At 42.8% G+C, this 15676-nt stretch overlaps 1 protein-coding gene across 1 annotated transcript; it reads left to right on the forward strand.

Moving 5' to 3' along the window:
• The first annotated feature begins 1658 nt into the window (after positions 1-1658).
• Positions 1659-14955, forward strand: RRAGD (Ras related GTP binding D). Its single transcript, XM_081905585.1, has 7 exons — positions 1659-2160; positions 8284-8579; positions 9630-9829; positions 11172-11286; positions 11818-11960; positions 12964-13112; positions 14185-14955. Exons 1-7 carry the CDS (start codon positions 1959-1961, stop codon positions 14334-14336), a joined length of 1257 nt encoding a protein of 418 aa, XP_081761711.1. The 5' UTR covers positions 1659-1958; the 3' UTR covers positions 14337-14955.
• Positions 14956-15676: the final 721 nt, after the last annotated feature.

Below are 15676 nucleotides of genomic sequence, written 5' to 3' on the forward strand. Positions count from 1 at the left end.
AGAAATCACTCAGTGATTGACTTGAATATGCAAAAAATGCTTCCACAGGTCAAACACCACTCTCCCCGCCACCACTTCTGGTGCCACTGGAACACACAGCCGGTGTTCCGCTCACCCCAAAACTGGGTGAAAGTAAAGGCATCCTGCAAGGTGTTGTGGCTCATCTTCTCCATCCCAAGAGGCATTCCAGTGAGAGGGCGCATTCTGGTGGTGGCGGAAGTGGTGTTCATCCGCCACCTGAGGCAAGTGCTTCACCCCGCTGCATCAGTGGGCTGGTTCCGCCCTCCGGTGTATGTCTGGGTCAAAAAAGCAGGCCTTGCCTATACAGTGGTACCTCGGGTTACATACGCTTCAGGTAACTCCGCTAACCCAGAAATAGTGCTTCAGGTTAAGAACTTTGCTTCAGCATGAGAACAGAAATCGTGCAGCAGCGGGAGGCCCCATTAGCTAAAGTGGTGCTTCAGGTTAAGAACAGTTTCAGGTTAAGTACAGACCTCCGGAACGAATTAAGTACTTAACATGAGGTACCACTGTATTTGTTTTCAAGCGCCTGAGCTCAGTAACAGAACATATAAAGCAATATTTTTAAAGTGATGAACCATCTGGTCATGAGGATAATGGATTTCTCCTATCGCTTACAAATCATGAGTCAACAAGCACGTTCAGAAGCAACAGATTGCTTACTGGCCACAGGATTGTGCAACCATAACTGTATAATGTAAACCAGTCACTCCGAAGCATCTTACCTGACTAAACCTGTCTGCAAATTTTCAAGGGTGCACTTTTCATCTTTACTGTCCCTGTCTTGCCAGCTTATTCAATGCCACTGCTTGAACTTGTGGATTAATACTGAGAAGACAGCACTTTTCAAAAGACACTTTGCGGTGTGGTTCTCTGAAGGTTTCCTCAGGTAAAATCTTGCTGCCTTCTGTGAGACTGACAGTGCAATCCTCTGTATGTCTACTCAGAAATAAGCCTCAATGGGGCTTACTCCCAGGTAGAAGGGTGTGGGTATTCACATGTCTTTTAAAAGAGGCCTGTGGAACATGTGTACTCTGTATCCACAGGGCCTCTTTTAAAGGACTCACCCTGTATAATTGCCTCCCTGGTAAGCATGCTTAGGACTGCAGTTGTATGTTAAAAGGGGGATTTTGGCTCTCAAATCTGACCAGAATACTTCACCCTCAGATGTGTTAGTAAGCTAATGGGGACATAAGTACTCTGTACATGCTCAGATACCAAATGCAAGAGGAGACAGTGACACCCATACATTTAATAGCTGTTCAGAAAAAAATGACTTTTGGGAGATCCTGTCATGTCACTGTGTTACAGAAAGAAATAAAAAAGTATACCTGTCAAAATCCCCAACTCTGCACTACTCTCGACTCTAGTCACCACCGCAGCCGTCCCACTACATACAAAGAGCACAAACACCTAATTTGGGGGCGAGGCGGGACGGTGTGTTTTGAAACATTGTTTGAAACCCCGCGGCTTTCCTTTCGCAAATTCAACGCTGGCCCCGCCCTCCGTGTGGCATGAGAATCCTTAATATATCTATCTATATCTATTTAAAAAGTATGCGTGCGCGCGCGCGCGTGTTCATTGGGAGGGCCCCTCCCTCGAGTGGCTCGTTTCTCGGCGTCTACTATTATGTTACTCCGTGTGTGTGTGTGAGTGAGTGTGTGTGAGTGTGTCAGGTGACTTGGGTCACGCAGTTTCTCTCCTCTGGGAGGGACGGCAGGGCCTCGGCTGACTTTCCTTTGACAACTGCGGCGGCGGCGAGGAAGAAATACAAGGGAAGGGAGCAGCTTAGGTCAGCGTCCCAGGCGAGAGGCAGCCTCGAGGGGCGCGGGGGGTCTCGTGGCGGCGGCGGCGGGGCGAGCGTGCCGCTGGGGGTCCGGCCAGCCGGCCGGGGTCTGCCTTCGGAGAAGGGACAAGAAGCCCGAGGAGGGAGCAGGATGAGCCAGGTGCCGGGGAAGCCGAAGGAGCAGGAAGAGGACGAGGGAGAAGAGGAGGAGGAAGAGGAGGAAGATGAAGAGGAGGAGGAAGAAGACGACGACGAAGACGAGGAAGAAGACGAGATCGTGGGGCTTGCAGATTACGGGGACGGGAGTGGATCGTTTTCGGACGGCGACCCGGAGAACGGCGGGGACGGGGCGTGTAAGTAGCTCGGCGGCGGCGCTGCCCCGAAGGGAAAGGGCGGCCTCGTGACTGCCAGGCCCATTGTTTTGGGGCGGAGTGAGCGGCAGAGAGAGAGGGGGGAACCCACCGGGCTGCGCGCAGGCGGCGTTCAGCGCACCCGGGAGAACTGGGGAGAGTTGCGGGGCTGGGAAAGGGGAGGAAGGAAGCGGGGTTGGGTCACGGGGGTGCCCACTTTGGATAAAATATTGTTGTGAGTGACACAGGTAAGCTCCGCCCTACGTAATCGATCACAAGACGCGGGTGCACAGACACACACCTTTTTGAATGGCAATGCCTATGGACTTTGGGGAACCTCAGCCCCTAGGAGTGGGAGGGGGGGCAACAAACTGCACCCATAATGTTTGCCCTGCATGCCATGGGCATAGCCAAAGAGGGGGGGCAGCTGCCCTCCCCATCAAGTAAAAGAATAGAAATATTTAACTGATCAATCCCCCCTCAACAATGTCCTGCACCCCCCACAAAAATATTGGCTATGGCCATGCTACACCCCCCCTTCTTTCTTTCTGCCCACAGCAACCTGAGTGGCCCAAGTCATTTTGTTACACGAGGCAATGAGGGCCAAGGTGGTGTCCCAGTTTTGACTCGGATGGCAGATATACTGAAAGGGACGCTGCCTGCCACCACACCTGAGGGCTGCAGGAGGGCTTAGGGGGCACATCAGGCGGCTGAATACGCAGAGGCCTTCTAGAATTGTAGCGTTTGGCGGGACCACATGGATCATCTAGTCCAACCCCCTGCAATGCTGGAATATGTTGCCCAATGTGGGGCTCAACCCCATGACACTGAGACCCCATGACACTGAGACTCGTGACAGAGCTATTCCAGCTTCCATTACCTTGACCTCTTGACTCATCCTCCTCCCCAGTATCTGCTGCCTCACTCTGCCTAATACTGGGACCGGCCCACACCTAACCTGTTGAACTGGGTTGGGGTTTCCCCTTTGCTTTGTTTTTTGGCAAGACAGAACCAAAGTCTCGTCATGCTGCCCAAGTGAATGCTGAGTGATCCTGGATTCTTGCAGATTGCAAAGGGTCTCATACAGGCTACGTCCGTACAGCAGAATGGGGGAATTGGTGCAGACGGTGATAGTGGTTGGAGGACAGAGCTTTGTGTGCCATGAAGCTTGTATGTTAGCCTGCTGCCCCTGGATGTGGTAGAGGATGGTGTCCCATTACCAGTATTGGAAGTGGAATTCAGTTGCCAAAGTCCAATCAACGTCTGTGCTTGTCCTTTGCCTTGAGTAGCAAAATGTCCTGGACTGGCCCCGCTTATAGAAGCCTTTCATTCTCTTTGGTGTACAAGTACAACAGTTTTCAAGACACTGGCAATACAGGTGGGAATAAGGTTGTGGGGATGTGGAAGACTTCTGGGGTGGGAAAGGCTGTGCTTTGAATTGGGTAGAGTATGGAGTGAGGGCCTTGAAGGAGAGATATTAGAACATGGGGCTACAAGTACAGTGGTACCTCGGGTTACAGATGCTTCAGGTTACAGACTCCACTAACCCAGAAATAGTACCTCGGGTTAAGAACTTTGCTTCAGGATGAGAACAGAAATCGCTTGGCAGTGGCGCAGCAGCAGCGGGAGGCCCCATTAGCTAAAGTGGTACCTCAGGTTAAGAACAGTTTCAGGTTAAGAACAGACCTCCAGAACTAATTAAGTTATTAACCCGAGTTACCACTCTAAACATAAACGTTCAGAGGTACTTGATGTCTCAGGGCTAACATTTGGAATAGGGTAAGAGTTTTAGGGCAGAGGAGGGAATTTGGGGGGTGGTATCAGGTTTGGGACGTGGGTGGTACTGTGGTCTAAACCACTGAGCCTTGGGTTTGCTGATCAAAAGGTCGGCGGTTTGAATCCCTGCGACAGGGTGAGCTCCCGTTGTTTGGTCCCAGCTCCTGTTAACCTAGCAGTTCAAAAGCACACCCAAAAGTGCAAGTAGATTAGTAGTACCGCTCCGGCAGGAAGGCAAACGGCGTTTCCGTGCGCTGCTCTGGTGTCTGTGTTCCATTGCGCCAGAAGCGGCTTAGTCATGCTGGCCACATGACCCAGAAAAACTGTTTGCGGAGTAGACAAATGCCGGCTCCCTCGGCCTGTAAAGTGAGATGAGCGCCGCAACCCCAGAGTCGTTCGCAACTGGACTTAACTGTCAGGGGTCCCTTTACCTTTTATCAGGTTTGGGAGTTGGAGACATTAGTTTAGGAATGGGGTTAGAATTTGGAGCATGGATGGGTGGTGCTAGGAATGAGATGGGTTGGAAGAGAAGCAAGCCTTCCTGGAGTTTGACTACAGAGATTTGGAACACACGACTAGACTGAAAGAGAGGTGTGATTATGGCATTAGTCACTGAGGTGGGGTGCGCTGGAGCTTACAGTAATTTCTGTGGAGAAATGAAACGGACAGCGAGAGATGTATTTTATCTTTAGGATGGCACCTGACAATGAGAAATCTGTTGGGAGGATTAGATTTGGGAGAGGATAGATTTCTCGTGCTTTTTATGGAAATATTTTTGTATATCACTTCAGAAAGTTTGGAGCACTTTACATTCATTATCTTGGTAAGCGTTGGGTGAGACTTGCTAAAGCCATCTTGTAGTTGGAGAGATTTGAGCTACATATACACATGAATCCTGGCAGGTGTAGTTTACCCCCTCACAGAGCTACAGTTCTCAGCAACATTAACAAACTAAAGTTCCCAGGATTCTTGGGGTGGTGGTGGATGTGTTTAAATGTATGTTGTGTATGCAGCCCCAAACTAGGAGTCTCCTGGCTTACAGCACAAACACTTAAAACACTAATGGTACTCCAGCTTTATGCATGGTTCTTTTTTGCTGCATAAATATAAAGGTTCACCATATTTAATGTGAGCCAGGGTCTAGTTTATGGGGAGGGGCGTTACTCCCCCATCCCATCTAGTTTATGTTTTCAATATCATGGTGTAGGTCCCACCCAGAAAATTGTAAGTAGCCATTGAGGGCCTCAACATATGCCGCTTTTACCTTGCTACTGAATGCCCACCTCTACCTTATGCATACCTGAGATCAGGATGGAAGGGGATTTCGGGTCCAAAGGTACAACCTGAAGTGCCGCATGACACCTAGCATTGTTTTTCCAACGGAAATTAAGTATGAGATGGGATGTAAGAAAGAGGAATAAGTAGCTGATTGGCTAGAGTCAGATCTAACTTTGTATTTTATTGTTTATTACATTTATAGACTGCCCCGTTGGCCAAATCCTCTGACAGCTTGAAAAAATCAATCAAATAGAAAAATACGATTGTTTAAATAATACAATCTAGCATATGTAACGCAGAAGCCAGCACCAAAAATACAGAAAAGCAGACCAATATAAAAATATCATTAAAACTTTCTTTGTAGATAGTTTTATGGATCTAGACTTTGTGTCCAAATAATAAGTGAGCATTTGGGGAGCGGAACAAGTAGGCACTTAGAGTACTGTCTGTTGTGTCTGTCTTGTTGTGGGGAAGAACAGGAAAAGAAGAACAGGGAGAAAACAGAGGGGGAAGGGGAGGAGGTGTCCAGGCATGTGACAGACAGTGGAATAAGGTAGGTAGAGAGCATTGGGAGAGCACGGAAATAAAAACATAAGTGGCTGCGCAGCTGATTGTATGGGTTGCTTCAGAAGTGAATTGTAGATGATATAAAGCTGGGAGGAAACTTATGTAGACGAGCAATGGGATGAAACGTCAATGAGAAACTAAAGGAAAGTAAAACTAAGTTCACTGAGTTGGGGGAGGGGAAATAAGCTGGAGACGGGAGGTTGGGTTCAGCCTGTGTTTTAAGAGCAGAGGGAGAAAACTATCCTAATAAATGTGTCAAACTCTTGAAACAGTATCTGGAGGGAGGGATAAGCTTTAATAAAGTACTTCCTATTGGTATTTGTGGTACAGATATCCAGTGTCTCTTACAAATTGCACGTGTTTTACTGATGCGAACTTGGGAGATCTAAGGAAATAAGGAAGGCAGACTTCAGGCCCATAAAAGGCAACAGCTGTAGAGGGCTCAGTGTTTAGAGCGCCTTTGCAGCTGTGAATGTCAGTTCCCTTATTACCAGGCTCTGCTCCAGGGTCTGCCTGCATATTTTTGATGACATTGTGTGCACTGGTGTGATGGTATAGAAAGGGTATTTTTATAGGCATGTTTAAAAGGAGAAACCCTTTTTTTCCTGCTAATGGGTTAACCATGGTTACCTACATTTTTGTGTTAAAAAGAATAGGCTGTTCTGCCACCTGTTGCTTTGTGCATAACACAAACTGTTTTCCTTTTTGGCTACATTTTCGTCTGTTTTACAGAGCTGGGAAAAGATAGAAAATTGCTTCAGACTCTAGGATTTCTTGAGGGAAGCGTTAGATTTATGTTTCAAAGTGTCCTTTTGACATTAATCCATAGAAAGCATTGTTGGTATTTTGTGCAAAGGAGTTTATACTTCTATAGAGTCTGTATAGTTCTCTCTCTCTCTCTCTCTCTCTCTCACACACACACACACACACATACACACACACACACACACACACACACACACACTTGACAATCTGTGCATTTATAAGCAAAACAGCTTTTCCAGTGACACTACTTTAAGGAGCACTTGTTCTAGTAAGAGTGCTCTTTTTTCCTTCAAAGAAAAGGGAATGTGACAAATATTACTTGCAGTGTAGCGGCCTCTGAAATAGGTGTTCTTCTCCAAAATGAATATTCTTCTCCATCAGAGGTCTTCTCCCATGATTCAGTGAGCATATGTGCCATCTCATGTTTCACAGCTCCCTTTCAGAACTGATCTGGATGTACAGAAATAGCACATGGTACTGTTCTTTCTGGGTTATACTCCTACAGACTGCAGGTGGTAGAAAGGTTTGAATATTTGAATGCTGCACCATATAAGGCAGGGATAAGGGAAGCTGTGGCCAGGGCTGGCCCAGGACATTTTAGCACCTAAAATGAGCCACAAAATTGTGCCCCTCCCCACCAGGGAAGAAGCGGGGAGTGAAGACCTACATCAGGAACAAGGCAGGGAATTAAGATCTACATTGCTGTGGCTCTCCTGATGTTGAATTCCAACACCAACATCTTAAACAAAAGATTACATTTACTAGAAGGCCATGGTAACTAAAGAAAAAAAATAAAAGATTTTTACTTAATTATTGAAAAAATACAGTGGTAAGGGATTTCTTACTACCGTATCTTGTCTTGCATTCCAATACAATAATACAACCTTATTAATTTTCAAAAAGATTTAAATGAAGTACTGCATATTTGAATCATAACACCCATGTTAGTTTACTTGAGGAAGGTATGCTGCTCCATTTTACATATTTGTTTGGGTATTTGGGAGCTCTTCCAGTATATAGCATTAATTATTCCAGATGTCACATACAGCAATGCATATTTTTCTTTGGTCACTGTCTATTTCAATATACCTGAAATACTTTTATTTACTTATTTTGAATATTTTTGTACCAGCCTTCCTCAAAACCTCCAATACAGGTGCCTTTCTGAGATAACTAAGGAAGTGTGAGAGGGTATAATAGAGAAAACAAAAAGCTGCAACTTGTATTCTTGGAAGAAAAGGCTGCATTTAATATTTTTTGCTTCCTTTCACTATCATACTAACAAAAATAGTCAAAAACAGTAAGTCTCAATGCTTTCACATTTTCCCTCACCAGTCAGTCAACTAAAGTTTTAATAGCTTGATTGATTATTAAGTAATAAAACTAGCAATCCTGTGACTGTAACAGCTTACAAAATGCAATACTAATTCTGAGGGTCTTCTGCATTTTTCACCATCAGTAGCTTACGTTATTCTTTAAGGGAGGTGAGTTGTCTTTTGAACCAGCAGGTGTTGCTGGCAAAATATCTGGTGGGTAGGGTGAAGGGGAAATGCAGAGGTTAATTAGTCATTAGATCAGTCAACTAAAGCTTGATCTCTTTGGCATTGGAAAGGAAGGAATCCTAAAACGGTAGGATTGGGGAGTAAAATCAGTTGAAATTGTGTTAGAATTTGGTTGCAAATAAACACCTGTTTTTATTGTTGTTGTTATTTTTGCAAATAATGTTTTCTTTTTATTCAGTTCTAGATTTCAATGAGCCCTTTAGTACTGAAGTCAAGCCAAGAATTCTGCTAATGGGACTGAGAAGAAGTGGAAAGTCTTCGATTCAGAAAGTTGTGTTTCATAAAATGTCACCGAATGAAACCCTTTTCTTGGAGAGCACTAATAAGATTTGCAGGGAGGATGTTTCCAACAGCTCCTTTGTTAACTTTCAGATATGGGACTTTCCTGGGCAAATTGACTTTTTTGACCCTACCTTTGACTATGAGATGATTTTCCGAGGCACCGGAGCACTGATATTTGTTATTGATTCTCAGGTAAGGAAAGGATTTGGGTTATGATCTTAGCTTAGACCAAATACCCTAAATTTGCACACACAAACATCACCCAACAGTAGAATGGATGGTAAAAAGTAGAGATGTGAAGAGCCATAAAAATACCTTTCTCACACACCCCATTCCCAATTTTTCTGATATTTCTCTTTGGGCCTTCACATCTTCAATAAGAATAGCAACACACAATGTGATTGACTCTCTCGTTAGTACAGGCAAGATCCAGAGAATGACAAGCAGGATTTCCCTTCTGAGGCAGAGTTTTCCTCTGTCCCCCTTCACACTATAGCCCCTTGCTCACACACCTCAAAAGCTGATTCTGAGGGACCCTGTGGAGTAGTGTGATATGTATTATAGGGGCCTACATCCAAGTGATTTGGCAAAAACCAGATCTCCCTCGCCCACACAAGCACGAGTGGAAGAGCAGCTCTATCGATCCTGCCCTGAGTTCTCATTGTTATAGTGTAAATATTGTTATTTTAGCTTTCCTTGTTGTGTACATGTAGACTTCATCATGACAGTATGCTTTTTGCACCTCTATGTATTATCTGAAACACTAATACATGTAGCAGAATTGAAATTTTTATAAGAGTCAACTCATACTAAAACAATGCTTGAGATTTATGAATGAAGCATGCGAAACTAACACAGAATGGAAATGGGATGATCCCTCATGCCTAGTTAAAACTACCATCACAAAAGTGTCCTATTTCTTAGTGAACACTACACAGAAGGAACTAGTGTAGTGAACACTACACAGAAGGAACAAGCAAGTGACCTGTACTTGTTAAAACAGCTGCTTTAATAAGGGAAGATGAAAGAGACAGGCAGGAAAAACAAGATTCAAAATGTAGGAGTGTTGCTAAGATTTAGTGCTTGATAACTCGCTGAAGTGCTTTCACGTTGTGATTTTTGTTTATGAAGATGTAAAAAAACCCACCCTTTAAAAACTTGAGAAGTAAAGATTAAACACTTTAATTCCTAATTGGATTTACAAAAGCAAAGCATTTATCCAGTTTATTTTTTGGTTTGTAGGATGACTATATGGAAGCTTTGGCAAGATTGCATCTCACTGTGACAAGAGCATATAAAGTGAATCCAGACATAAACTTTGAAATATTTATCCACAAAGTAGATGGTTTGTCTGATGATCACAAGATTGAAACACAGAGAGACATTCATCAGAGGGCAAATGATGACCTTGCAGATGCTGGGCTGGAAAAAATCCACTTGAGGTGAGGAGAGCAAAACAATTGATAAAGCCTGCTTTGGGGACAGGGGAGAATGAAAAAAGCAGTATGCCTCACATATTGAACAAGCACATGTGCCACCTTTTTGTAAAATCTTAAGGAAAAAAGGGTGACACAGCAGTGGTATGGCCAACTGAGAGATGCAGTGGTCAAATAATTAGAAATCACGAGCTTTTTAGGCTGGAGTTCAGCATTATGCCCAAAATTGACTAATGCTCAGCTTTAAAATGAATACTCAATAATTGACATGGGAAAATAATATATTTGGTTGTATGTAGTACCTGAATCCTGAAAACTGTTAACAGCATAGTCAAACTATATCCTTTGATGCTTAGGGCCCAAATACAACCCTCCAGAATTCCCTGTCTGGCCCTAGTCTCTTCTCTAGTCCACACCCCACAATGACCCTGCTCTGCATTTCTGGCTACAGTGTCCCTTCTTCCTTGCCTGGATGGAAGGCAGAGTGGGGTGTATAGAAACCAGCCTATGGCGGAAACATAATGCTTACAGCCATTAATCTACCCACACTTGCCTCAGGGCCCTCCCACCATTAGCATGTGGCCCCTGACAGGTTTCCAAAAAGAGAACCCGGCCCTCATGCTGAATAAGATTCCCCACCCTGGCTTAAGAGATAAACTTGTTGAGGATATAATTTACCGTTTACTCAAGTAATACACAAGATGATAGTCGTTAAATAGTAGGCAGATGGCACTTTAACCCTATTTCTTGTAAGAGCATCCCTTTAGAAGATTCCACAAACAGGGAGGAATGAGAGCCCTGTTATGGCTAACCTCACAAGGATACCAGCTTCAGTTATCACATTTTACAATTCGCTAAGTGGAGGCCTGTGCTTTTGCCAGGCTTGGCGGAGGGGTGGGGTGTGCAATTTGAACATGACTTCAGCATGTAGCAAATGGTAAAAATAGGCACACTCATCAGAACTGCTAGATTATGCTTGGGTGAGGAGCAAATGGAAATACAGGTGTGGTGATAAGAGACTGTTCACTGAAACATCATGTGTCAGATCACCCATCAAAAGAAGTTTCCTTATGAGTTTTTACACCAGGAGTGCATGCAGATGTATAATGGATTATTTTTACTTGCTGAATTTTCCACAGTAAGGGGAAATCCCAATTAAATAAAGTCTGAGCTGGCATTTTGATGATGGCAGCATGGGCAGGGGGTGGGGCAGGGGAACTTGCATGCATGGGCAGCCCTAATTCCACAAACTCCTGTCTGGAAGCGCCATGACGCCTCATTTCTGTCTACAAACTTTCCAGAGCTGCTCATTTCAGAGAGATACACTGATGTCTGTTTCCTTTTCCAGCTTTTATTTAACAAGCATATACGACCATTCAATATTTGAAGCGTTTAGCAAAGTGGTACAGAAATTGATCCCCCAGCTCCCAACACTGGAGAACTTGCTTAACATCTTTATCTCGGTAAATAGTTGTTGTTCTTTTGCATATGTATTTCCTGAGCCTTTGTATATTTTCTTGCAAAACACTGTTTTTGTTTGTTTTTAATTTCATTTTTGTGTTATGTGTTGTTTAGGATACTTGGTATATGAGAATAAATGCCAATAAAAACTGTTCAGTGATGTGGAATTACTTTGAAAACATTCGCTTGCTTGTAAACAACAATTCATTTCAAACTTTTGCTAGAATGTAACTTAGGTCTCTATGATTCTTGTTACAAGCTCATATATTTATCAGAACTGTTCTGATGCACTGTTCAGCATAGCTTGGTGTTAGGATTGCAGATCAAACACCAAGTTATACTTTCAGTGGGACACAGCAATGTGAGTTCTGTTGGTCTGTGCCCAAGAATTACACTAAGACTATTTTTATAATACCATATTTCACCAGCTTTTCTTTTCTCATGCACACTTTATTGTCTCATGCACATCATCTTTATTGTCTAAAGACTTGGTTCCTTCAATGAAATCTATATCCTCCCATGTTTCCTTGTAGAATTCTGGAATTGAGAAAGCCTTTCTCTTTGATGTAGTCAGTAAAATTTATATTGCAACAGACAGTACCCCAGTGGACATGCAGACTTATGAGCTCAGCTGTGATATGATAGATGTTGTCATTGACATCTCCTGCATTTATGGGTGAGTGAAGAAACAACAACAAAAAGTATTCTTACGCCATACTTTGTGCTTGTCTGTCTTGGGCAACCTATAAGCCTTAAAGTCACATAACAATTAAAATGCAAATGGAGTAGTAATAAGATTAGAAGGTTTTTCTTTCATATGCAGTAATGATCTTCTAGCTTGTTGTTTCAGAATAGAAAAAAACTTTAATTGCAAAAGCAGACACTGTGTGTGTGAGAGAGAAAGGTCATCAGAGTTATGTGTGTGTAGATAAAAGTGATTTTGAAACTCTAAAGCTTTTACAGCTGATAGAGCAGAATAGGCTGGGGTGCAGAAAAGATTAAGTGAATTCGCCTTAGACTTGTTTAATCTACAGCACTTTTTAACTAGAAACCAAGGTCTTCCAACAGGAGCCAGTTGGCTGATGTAACTGGGGGGTACTTGTGTATACAAAATATTATATTTTAGAGATTCTAGTAACAGCTCCTAAAATGCACCACAAGTTCTACACAAAGGCCTGGTCACTAGAAGGGCAGCATTGTAATTTTCATGTAAATAAAATCAGTGATAATTCCACTGAGGCTGAGACATAAGCGACTTTATCCCTGGCAAGCCATCAAATACATGGCAGGAATTTTTTTAAAACTGCAAATTTTTAAACAGCCTAGGATTGAAAACGGAGCTGAAATAAGATATTTACACACTAGATCAGGGAATATCAACATAGCACCCAAAGGTGCATGTGAACCCAAAGGGTCTTCTTCCTCTGCTGAATTAAGACTTGAAAGAAGCATTTGGTGGAATGGGCTGTGGTGTGTGCTTGATTAGGGGAGAGGGTCTGCCCACAAGAGTTTCTCCAGCTTGTAAATGTTACCACGGGCCTAAAAAGGTTGGCAATATCTGCCTCGAACATATTTTGCTTTAAATAGACTTGAAAGCAGCAATAAAAACGTATTCATTCAAGCAGATAAAATCACAGCATTTATCTTCTCCCCAACATCACCTGTGTCTTGCTGTTCAGGCTCAAAGCAGATGGAGCAGGAACTCCTTACGACAAAGAATCAACAGCAATAATAAAACTGAACAACACAACAGTCCTTTATTTAAAGGAAGTGACAAAGTTCCTGGCGCTAGTTTGCTTTGTCAGAGAAGAAAGCTTTGAAAGAAAAGGTATTGAACTTCATTTTGAAAGTTTAAAAATCCTTCAGAATCTTGTTCTCAATTAATAATTAAATATTTGTCTTGGTGATTCCATATGTAGAAGCTGTGACAAAACTATAGTAAAGAATGCAGAGGGTATGGAGGTATTACAGCTGATCATTGGGCTTGCTACAGCCTCTGTTAAAGTTGCTGGAGACATGTATTCATGTTGTTAGATTATATATCTGGTCATTTCAGTTCAGAGTGGCATAATGTTCTTCTTTGTCCCTCATTATTATTACATATCTGTGAGAGGTTAAGAGTTGAGACTGCAACTTGGCTAAAGTCACAAAGGGAGCTTTAAAGGTAGAGAGGGTATTTGAACCTGTGTATCCTAGTCCAACACTAGAGGGTTTCTGGAAATGGAACTTTTCTCCTCCCTAACGCTTGGTCAGGAATGACACTTTCTCGTTATATTCACCTCTCATTCTACTCCTATATTTTCCTACCATCCTCTAAATACACAAGTACACACAAGAGTTTCCACTTAAGCAGCAGTAACTTCCTTGCCTTTTGTTTTTGTAAACTTATTGCATCATACTTACTCTCCAAATGCTGTGGGGAATGTGTGCATAGAATAACTTAGTCTTCATGACTTCAGTCTCCATAGAGAGGTATTTCAACTTAAAATATATTTCATAAAACTTGGCTGGTCTTCATTATTTTGTGGCTTCAGTATCACATGACTTCTGAATCCCTGGAAAAACAAAGGGCTAACACAGCAGATTTAAACCACTTAAAATTTATACCCTCTTCACTTAGGGAAGTGAGAGAGCTTTATTAGCATTAATTTTGAGTGAGGTTACTGGCTTAGTGCTTAAATTCAAACATCGCAATGGTGCATTTTAAAATAATGTGTAGTTCTTGGTAAATTGTACATAAATTTCTGTAGTTGTTGACAGCTTTTCTTACATTGTTGCGTTTAAGAGAGAAATCTGATTTTAGCCCTTTACTTCTAGTACATACCACAGAAAAGAGTTTACTTAATTGTGTTGTTGCCCATGGCATTTTGAGTATGGAACATTTCTGTTCTTTTCTTTAGGGCTAATAGACTACAACTTCCACTGTTTCCGTAAGGCCATACATGAAGTATTTGAAGTGAGAATGAAAGCGGTGAAAGCTCGGAAGAATCAAAACCAAATTCAGAAGACCAAGAGGGCCACTCCTAATGGCACCCCTAGAATGCCACTGTAGCTGAACTGTGTGAACCACTGTTAACTTGTAAAACTTCTTATTTCTTGTAATGGTTTCATCAGGTTCCATAGCTGGAAGATTAAAGGGACTGCTGTACTGGTGGCATGGATTTTACCACACTAGCCTCCTGCCAAAACACTGTTTATCTTATCCAGTTGTTCATATTAAGAAGTATCTGTAACAGAACTTTTCTGCACTTTTGTCATGTTTCTTGATGGAAATGAACTTTTGATAAACCCATTTGTGTTTTATTTAAAATGACACTTTTTACGTGTGAACTTGGGTAGGATATGTACCGTTAGTTTCTCTATATGCTGCAAACAAATGAGTAAAACAATCAAGAAAAAATCGTAAGATACCTTTTTACAAATTTGTGGGAGTTTAATATTCATGCCAGTTATATATATATATAACTTGTAAATTGAAGTTTTATTTTGAAATACAGTAGCAATAAAAATATTTCCTGGGAGTCCTTTATTGGTACATGAAAAGTTTTGTAAAAATAGGCTTTGAGCTAAATATCTCCCAAATGTCTCCATAATCCTGGCAAACCCATTTTGTTCTTATAATGATGATTACCTCTACAACTTTCTATAAAGAGACCTATTTTGTAACAGTTGCATGTTGTGTTTGGGTTTGTTTTTTAAAATACACTTGCAGCAACAGGAGAAATTCTATGCAGTTACAGTGGAAACAAGCAGGGACCAGCAATCACAGGGTGCAGAAGAGGAAGGAGACTGTTCATCTTCTAACCACACCCATTACCAGGAGAGGAATCCCCAATCACCATGGAACTCTCCGCAGTGAAAGGACTGTATTTGCTGCTGTCATTCCTTAAGACTACAGTCATATCTCAGGTTGCAAACGCTGCGGGCTGCCCATTTTCAGGTTATGGACCGCGCTGAACCCGGAAGTACCGGAACAGGTTACTTCCGGGTTTCGGCGCATGTGCAGAAGCACTAAATCGCACTTTGTGCATGCACAGAAGCGCTGAATCGTGTCACGTGCATGTGCAGATGCGGCGCTGCGGGTTGCGAACGTGCCTCCTGCACGGATCACTTTTGCAACCCGAGGTATGACTGTATTTAGGTACAGGATATTAGGGGTGGGACATAGTGGTTTGATTTGGCAATAGGGCTCTGCCTGCTAGCCCCACAGAGCTATCTAGTGGAAGGACCCAGTTGCTGAGAGAGAACCCTGGGGAGGAAGGGGTGCATGTTGGAAGTGATCAACATAGTTCTTAAGTAATGGAAATACAGCATATGGTTTCTCAAACCATTCATGCTAATCTTTTGACTAGCAAGTATATGTTGGTAACAGGAACAATGTATGAGGGTCCA

This window comes from Podarcis melisellensis (genome assembly GCF_964234715.1).
Source record: "Podarcis melisellensis genome assembly, chromosome: 3".
NCBI classification, from domain to species: Eukaryota; Metazoa; Chordata; class Lepidosauria; order Squamata; family Lacertidae; genus Podarcis; species Podarcis melisellensis.